The sequence below is a fragment of the Balearica regulorum genome, chromosome 3 (assembly GCF_011004875.1).
Source record: "Balearica regulorum gibbericeps isolate bBalReg1 chromosome 3, bBalReg1.pri, whole genome shotgun sequence".
Taxonomy (NCBI): domain Eukaryota; kingdom Metazoa; phylum Chordata; class Aves; order Gruiformes; family Gruidae; genus Balearica; species Balearica regulorum.
In genome coordinates, this window is record NC_046186.1 from 73839720 (window position 1) to 73848887 (window position 9168).

Genomic DNA, 9168 nt, shown 5'->3' on the forward strand with positions numbered 1-9168 from the left:
TTAACAATAGGAAAACCATAGAGGTTTTGAAGTTTGATTTAGATAAATACCAGAAATATGAATATTTATCCACCATACACATATCTATTGTGATTTCTTGCAAAATTTCTGGTTCTTTAGGCCTCGAGGGAAGCTAAACAAGTATTGTAATTCTGCGTTTGGTTCCCACCTGACTCCACAAGAGCAGAGAAAAGTGAGAAGAAAATTACTCATTCATTTTATAGTTTCCTCACAGAAGAGTAGTTTAAGTCATTTGGTTTTGGTTTTTTTTTTTTTTTTCCTGTCTACTTTCCTCGTTATAATGGTAGCTACAAAGCTGTAAGAGGTCTATGCATTTGACTTATTACTAAAGTAATTCAGATCTGGATCATATGAATCTTTCAGAGATTTTTTCTTTTTTTTTGTGCAAATTGCATGAATCTTCAGAGTGTTCTTATTCTAATCTGTGATGTTAGTAAGCTTCTACTGCAAGCTTAATGACGAATGCCTTGGAGACCTGTGCTACTAATTATGCTCTGAATTTTTTCTCAGACTGTCTAGCTCTTTGTGGTAGGTTAGCAACTTGATCCCCAGCATCAAACATTACCATCTCAACCGTAATGAAACAGGAAGCTGCTTACCGCATGACATGAAAAGGCTGCTCTGAGCAGTGTTCGTGTGATGATGCTAAGCAGGTTTGGAGCTAGAACCGCCGCTGAACTTGGCAGTTTCTTTGTTAAGGTATTTTAATCAATCCCACTGCAATGTTTTCTCAATGCTAGGATTCTGCCAAACATCTGGCTGGGAAGTTGCCCTCGGCAGCTGGAGCATGTCACGGTCAAGTTGAAGCATGAGCTGGGTGTTACAGCTGTGATGAACTTCCAGACCGAATGGGACATTGTACAGAATTCCTGGGGCTGCAACCGCTACCCAGAACCCATGAGCCCTGAAATCCTCATGAAACTGTATAAAGAGGAAGGTCTGGCCTATGTCTGGATGCCAACCCCAGACATGAGCACTGAAGGTAATGTTCAAACTGTTCATGCAGCTAAATTAATAGTAACAAACCCTTTGAGTTACTAATCTGTCACTTTCATGACTGCTGTTTTTTTCTGCGTAAATTTTGCGTAAAAATATAGCTAACATGCAAGGTGTAATTTCTGTGTATGTTGTCTCTAACAAATTTCTCATATTTTCTTGTAGGCTGAGACGCCATCTAAAGTACTTTGTGTCTGGCAGTATACATGTATTTGAGTTTAAAGCCATGTGACATTGACAGTTTTTGCTTTCAGCTTGAATTCAGCCAGTATAATGAAAATATGTTGTGTAGGTGGATGTTGTGGTTTAACCCCAGCCAGCAACTAAGCACCACCCAACTGCTTACTCAGTCCCACCCCGGTGAGATGGGGGAGAGAATCAGAAGGATAAAAGAGAGAAAACTTGTGGGTTGAGATAAAGACAGTGTAATAAGTAAAGCAAAAGCTACGTGCACAAGCAAAGCAAACCAAGGGATTCATTCCCCACTGCCCATGGGCAGGCAGGTGTTCAGCCATCTCCCGGAAAGCAGGGCTCCGTCACACGTAACGGTCACTTGGGAAGACAAACGCCATCGCTTCAAATGTCTCCCCCTTCCTGCTTCTTCCCCCAGCTTTTGTATGCGTGGTGTGGAATATCCCTTTGGTCAGTTGGGGTCAGCTGTCCTGGCTGTGTCCCCTCCCAACCTCTTGTGTACCCCCAGCCTCCTCACTGGTGGGGTGGGGTGAGAAGCAGAAAAGGCCTTGGCTCTGTGTAAGCACTGCTCAGCAATAATGAAAACTTCTCTGTATTATCAACACTGTTTCCAGCACAAATCAAAAACAGCCCCATGCTAGCTACTATAAAGAAAATTAACTCTGTCCCAGCCAAAACCAGCACATTTTCCAGCCCATATTCTGTACCATTTATGTCATGCTTGGGTCCCACAGTATCCAATACATCCTCATTACCACCACTACCCTTCCCATCATTTGATATAATGCACAGATATAATTCCCTTAGTCTATGGACCACCCCTGTGAAATGTATGTAAAATGTCAATTGAGTTCATTTAGTCCATGACTTTGGACCTCGTCTGTTATGGTGGTCACTCAGGACAGGAGAGGTGGTGTGATGCGTGGAGTCACTGGACACCAAAGCCAGCTCAGTTCGGGTCACTGCTGCTCTTGCACTGCTTCTTGTAAGTCTTGTCCTCCATTGGTTCAGGTGATTTCTGCTACAGTAATTCCTATAACATGCAACTCAGATCCTGGGTTACAACAAATTAAAAGTATTTCCATTGCAGTCTCCACCTCTGGTCCCTTTGGACCAGACCATCGGGTTTAACATTGCAATGAACTCCTCCCCTTGCACCTGCTCCAGCTTGGACTTATCCACAGACTGCAGTCCCTTAGGGGTGTACCTGCTCCAAGTGGAGCCTTATCTGTGAGCCGCAGTCTCTCCAGCGGTATACCTGCTGCAGCGTAGACTTATCTGCAGCCACAGTCACTTTGAGGTGCACCTGTTCCAGCATGGCCTTCTCCATGGGCCACAATGCCTTCAGAGATATACCTGTTCCAGTGTGGCCTTACCCACAGCCACAGTCCCTTCAGAAGTAAACCTGCTCCAACATGGCCTTACCTATGGCTGCAGTTCCTCCAAGGGTACCTGCTCTGTTGTGGGCTTATCCATGGCCACGCGCTTTGAGGTGCTCCAGCATGACCTCACACACAGCTACTGATGCTTCAAGGTGTACCTGCTGCAGCATGGACTTATGCTTGGGACACAATCCCTTCTGTGGTACAGACATAACCATGGCCACAGACGCTTCAAGATGTACCTGATCTGGTGTGGACTTATCCATGGCCACAGATACTTTGGGGTGTCCTGCTCCCACATGGACTCATCCACAGGGACTGTGGTCCCTGCAAGCTTGCACAGCAGGACAGCTTGTCATCCTTGCTGGTTAAAAATGGAGAGAAAATGCTATATGTCTGTCCCTGCTGTTCCCTTCCCCCAACAAAACATTTTTCTTTAACTATAGTATCCTGATCTGATAAATCTTCATTGAGTAATGTATATACTTATTTGTAATTAATTGAGAATACCCATAGCATCTGATGTTGTAACATAAATTATTACTCTTTTTAATTTCTCCATCGGAACACTCAGTTCAAAATCTTGCTTCCAACCAGTAGGTTAGAAAGTGTGCATGTTTTCAAGTGAGTAGCCTACCAGCAGAAGAGAGTGTTTTCACTAGAGTGAAATACTGCTGCTACAAATGGAGAACTGTCATATCGGTAATAGGACATCAGGGAAGACAGGAGACCTTAAAACAGGGATTTGAAAGGGCTTAATGTCAGTGCTCATATGTGCCATGAGGAAAGGTTAGGCTCTGATGTTTGCAGCTTCAGTTCCCAAGGTAACAGGGAGAAAGGCATCAGGAAATATGGTATAGTCATCCCTTTGGGAATCAGAAAGACTGTTCTGTGTTGTTTAGCCATATGCTTAGTACACGATTAAATCATAACATTATTAAGTTGTACAGGAAAATACTCTTCTGCTCTCCCTCCCTCCCTTATTGTTGACATAATGGACTTAATTACAATGTTTTGGAAAGCAACAGTACATAGGGAATTTCACAAACCTCTGGTACTAAAAAACATTGCACTTTTGGCTTGCTAATGTTAATGCTATATGTAAAATGTACTGTTTGATGTAATTTTCTGCCTTATCTCAGTCCCCGTGAAAACGAATATGCCACACACATTCAGTATTAATCAGAATGTATATTTAGAAAGGACTTGGGGCATTTTACAGATTTTGTGTGATACGACTCTATGTTGCCAGAAGAAACAAAGGTTAGGGTAGAAGGTCATTTGAAAAAAACCAAAACAAACCAAACAAACACCCATCCCACCCCCCAAATATGTCAGGTTTGCCATTGTGATTCACAGTGCATCAGGCCGTACAGACATAATCTCAACCACGAACCTAGCTTTCTCAAATGCAAATGAGCGTACCTTGTTTTGAACCTTAGGAAGAATACAGATGTTGCCACAAGCTGTCTGCCTCTTGCACGGGCTACTGGAGAATGGACACACTGTCTACGTTCATTGCAACGCTGGTGTTGGCAGGTCTACAGCTGCTGTCAGTGGCTGGCTGAAGTACGTGATGGGATGGAGCCTGCGGAAAGTGCAGTACTTTTTGGCTTCCCGGAGACCAGCTGTCTACATTGACGAGGAAGCTCTGAATCGTGCTGAAGATGACTTCTACCAGAAATTTGGGCATCTTCGTTCCTCATGCAAAGTGCAAGAGTAGAAAAGCAGGAGAGGAAAAGGAAGGTGAAGAGGAATCCTACGTTTGAACCCCAAGGACTTAGAAATCATGAGTCAGACACCTGCCTCTCTTTTTCAGATTATAAGCTTGTCATAACAGTCATGAGAACTTTGTTTAAAAAGTGCCTTTGAGGGGGTTTTTATTTGCTTTCTTTAAGCTGATATGATTCAAGTTTTCAAGCGTTTTGCTGCAAGTATGAGACCTAGAAACTCCGCAAAGGGAAACTAAGATTTTCTTTTAACTACTTGCCTACAGGAACTGAGGTTTTAGGGTAGACACTAAATAAGATGTGGTGTGAAATAGTGAGAGTTGGCAAGATTTCAGTAACAAGAAAGAGAAGGCATTGTCAGAAAAACAGATACAAAGGTTGACTGGATTGAGGTTCAGGTTAGGATGGAGCTGATTGTCATCAAAGCTGCTCAGTTATTTTAGCTGGAGTGTACATTATTGAAGTGGTTTCTAGTAATTTTGTAGACAAATGGCATTAATGAGAGACACCAGGAGGAAACTGAGTTTTCAATATATGTTCATCCATATTCAGCATAACAGTGAATTTGGACTCCAATAAGAAGTTTAGCATTTTTACTAACCAGAGATAAACTGCTGATTTAATAATCAATCTTTTTGTCATTTTGACCAAGTGGTTTTTTTGTTAGGGTTTCCTTTTCTTGGTATTGTTAATTTAAAGTTGATCCTCTTGGCCTTGAAAAGAATACTTTCTGTGATATTTTTTACTTTTATTTTGAGACACAGTTATAGCTGTCCAGAGTAAGAAAGGATAGATTCTACCTCTGAGTATGGCTGCAAATTTTCATTCTGAAGTTAATTTATAAATGAAGTATCCTCATTTGAGGGAAGAAGATGTAAGGTAAACAAGAAGTTTGTTGGCTGCATCCACAGCAATGACAATTCATGGAATGAGTTTTCAACTCAGTTTCTTAAACAAAAAGCTGATGTCTAATGCAGTGAAATAAAATTTGCTCTCTTTACCTAATTAATATTAAATATTATGAGTTATAGCTATATTCTTTTGTGACATTGAGGTTATGCTGGGGTGTGACATGGAGAGAGGAAATAGCTCTGCTTACTGTAGTCTTACTCTGTTGCAGGGAAGAACTACTATTTATTACATTATCCTAGGCTGTGAGATCTCTAAGTCAAAGATACATTTTGCTTTTCTGGTCAATGCAGTGCTGTACAGTGGGCTCCCTAGGTGCCAAGTCAATCTAAGCAATAACCGCTGGGCTAAAATAGGATGTATAGAAGCTGTGTGATAAGCCTCTGGGCATGACCGACACCACAGCCTCCATGTTATTGACCTAAATGAATTTCTCCACTACCGTGAAAGTCTCTCCTCCTTGCACGAGCAGTGTGTGGATGTTCACAGATGCTAGATTTAGCCAAGTGAAGTGAATACATTCCTGTATAGGAACAAAGAGCAACTCTGAGGAGAGTTTCTCAGGAGGTTGGCCTCAGTAGGCTAATGTTGGCTTTGTGGATGATCCCTAATGTTTTCCAGTGCTGCTTAGTCCCTCAGTTAAACTAAGCAGTGGCACCAACACCTTCCAGCCCTGCTCAGGTAAAACCAATTTGCTGTAGGTTAAGTCCAAGACAGAAGGGAGAGAAAGCAATTCCTAAGGAACAGAGAATTAAGGATGCATAAACATTAAGAAACCTAATTTCTATAGATTTGGTCTTCAGTGAAATCTCTTTTTTTCCAGCCAACTTGTCCCTCTAAAGAACCAGAGTAGTGTAGCTGGTACACATGGATTATCTGAATACTTAATGGAGAAACTATTAGATATGAACTGTTTATGGAGAATGTCCAGAATAATATAATACATTTTATTTATTCCATACTTCAATCATCTTCAAAAGGAAAAATGTTTATTTATTTAAGTTATTCTACATGTGTGATCTTGATTATGACTTTGTTTCTCATTTTTTGCTTTGAAATAACACTGCCTGTTTAGAAAATGGATGAGAAAAGTTCTCTACTAAATAAAAGCATAATAACAATTCTAACAGCCCATCTTGTCATCTGTGTCTGGCTCCCAATTTCATATATAGCAAAAAGGGTCATCGCTGATATTTCTATATAGGGGTGGGACCAGCCACTTTAATGGTAACAGGCCATTTCTTGCCTGCTATGCTGTGTCAGTTTTGATAGGCTGTTGAGAAGGAAATCTCAAAAAAGCAGCACAGCAAAGATACGTGGGTGATACAGTACCTCTGGTATCTCCAAAAACCAAAAAAAAAAAAAAGGGATTGTTTCCCCTAGCCTGATGCAGAGAGGAGAGGGAGTGTGTCAGTGCCTCGGTCTCTTGTGTGAACATGCAGAGCTACAGCTGGGCATCCAGGAGCACTCAGGAGTTACTGCATTTTGACTGAGTTTAAAGTAAAAATTGTGAGCTTTTGCCATTGTGTGCCTCTCAAAATCAAGCGCTGAGGAGGATGGCATAAGAAGTGGAGAGTAGAACTCAAATGAGTTTTACATTTCTGTGGAGATAGATTTGAAACCTCAAGCTTAAAGTGTGTTTCCAAGGATTCCCAACAGCCAGTCCTTTCCATCAGATGCAACTTGTAATATGTGTTGGGACAAGTACTTGTGGTTTTGGTCCTTGTTTCACAGCTCACTATATTTCTTTTTTAGGGCTTTTGGGACTGAACAGTGCATAGCATGGCACAAACAAGTAGGTATACGACTAAGTAAGTATAGCTGTGCTGTATCAGCTATTTCCTAATTCTGATTTTATGGGCAATGGAAGCAGAGTGGTGCTTCATTTGTAGGGCAGGAATTCAAATGCTACAGAAGCCACACATTCAAGGAAGCCCTAGAAGGGACTGTTAATTCATTGTTGTGGTGGGTTGACCCTGGCTGAGGGCCAGGTGCCCACCAGAGCAGCTCTATCACTCCCCTCTTTCATTAGACAGAGGAGAAAAAGTACAACGAAAAGCTTATGGGTTGAGATAAGGACAGGGAGAGATCATTCACTAATTATCATCACGAGCAAAACAGACTGAACTTAGAGAGGGAATTCATCTAATTTATTACTAGGCAAAACAGAGTAGAGGAATGAGAAATAAAACCAAATCTTAAAACACCTCCCCCCACCCCTCCCATCTTCCCAGGCTCAACTTCACTCCCGGCTTCAACCTCCGCCCCCCTCAGCGGCACAGGGGGACGGGGAGTGGGGGTTACGGTCAGTTCCTCACGTGGTGTTTCTGCCGCTTCTTTGTCCTCAGGGGGAGGACTCCACTCATCGTTCCCCTGCTCCAGCGTGGGGTCCCTCTCACGGGAGACAGTCCTTCACGACCTTGTCCAAAATGAGTCTCTCCCATGGGCTACAGTCCTTCATGAACTGCTCCAGCGTGGGTCTCTTCCATGGGGTGCAGACCTTCAGGAGCAAACTGCTCCAGCGTGGGTCCCCCACGGGGTCACGAGTCCTGCCAGCAAACCTGCTCTGGCCTGGGCTCCTCTCTCCACGGGTCCACAGGCCCTGCCAGGAGCTTGCTCCAGTGTGGGCTTCCCACAGGGCCACAGCCTCCTTCAGGTGCCTCCACCTGCTCCGGCATGGGGTCCTCCATGGGCTGCAGGTGGAATCTCTACACCCCCTCACCCTCCCTCCATGGGCTGCAGGGGGACAGCCTGCTTCACCATGGTCTTCACCATGTGCTGCAGGGGAATCTTGCTCCGGCACCTGGAGCACCTCCTCCCCCTCCTTCTGCACTGACCTTGGTGTCTGCAGATGTTCTTACATCTTCTCACTCCTCTCTCTGGCTGCAAAAGCGCTCTCTAACTGGTTTTTCTCTTTCTTAAATATGTTATCACAGAGGCGCTGATTGGCTTGGCCTTGGCCAGCAGTGGGTCTGTCTTGGAGCCGGCTGGCATTGGCTCTATCAGACACAGGGGAAGCTTCTAGCAGCTTCTCACAGAAGCCATCCCTGTAGCCCCCCCACTACCAAAACCTTGCCACACAAACCCAACACAATTGTATATTGTCATTTCAGTTTACTTTTCTGCTGAACTGCTAGGGGAACCATATCGTATACAGATTGCATTAGCCAGTGAACTATGTGAAAACAACTTGCCAACGTCATGTTAACAAAGAATGCAAAGAGATTCCATGGCTTGCCGTCCCTTTGTACCTATTTGTAGCATACTTTTTACTGATTGCAACCTTCCTGCCTTCCTCATTGAAGGCCACCCTGTTGAGTAAGATTCATTCAAAGCCCTGTCTGTCAAATGCAGCTAGGAATTTAAATGCTAAAGAGATCATTGCAAGAAGCTACAGCAACATAAAAAAGCAATCATATGAAAATATTCCATTTCTCCAACTGTATAGTTACAATATAAATCTCCATCTAGAGATTATCTATTAGAATTCCAATTTGTAATATGTTCTTATGCTGATGGGATCATTAGCTCTTTCCACAGACTGCCCTCTTGATACAATTTGGATGAAAGGATGAAGACTGTTGTTTATATACTTGTATATTTCCTTGCTACTTTAGTCATAAAAGTGCTACAAAATTTAGAGAACAACAACTCCTACAGAAAGAATTAGAAACAGATAAACAGTACCAGTTATTTTAAAGTGGGCCCAAGAAGCCAAACTAATACATACACAGTAATGGGAGCCAGGTAGAAATATTTTGATAACTCATCACTGAAAAGCATCAGCTGGGGAAAATGGTTTGCTACTAGTGTGAGCATCTGTATTCTCTGCCCTGTTACAGCCAAGTTTTTACCTCTGTTAATTTAAAGAAGAAAGCAGAATTTGTGACATGGAATGTGACCATTTATAACTCCAGATACTTAACATATCTGAATGT

At 42.8% G+C, this 9168-nt stretch overlaps 1 protein-coding gene across 2 annotated transcripts in view; it reads left to right on the forward strand.

The window, feature by feature from the left end:
• Positions 1-6357, forward strand: part of EPM2A (EPM2A glucan phosphatase, laforin) — a 43717-nt gene extending 37360 nt beyond the window's left edge. For both annotated transcript variants that reach the window (XM_075748475.1, XM_075748476.1), the window contains exons 3-4: positions 762-1003; positions 4034-6357. In XM_075748475.1, coding sequence (XP_075604590.1) covers positions 762-1003; positions 4034-4314 — 523 coding nt within the window. In that variant the 3' untranslated portion in view covers positions 4315-6357. The remainder of the gene's footprint in view (positions 1-761; positions 1004-4033) is intronic.
• Positions 6358-9168: the final 2811 nt, after the last annotated feature.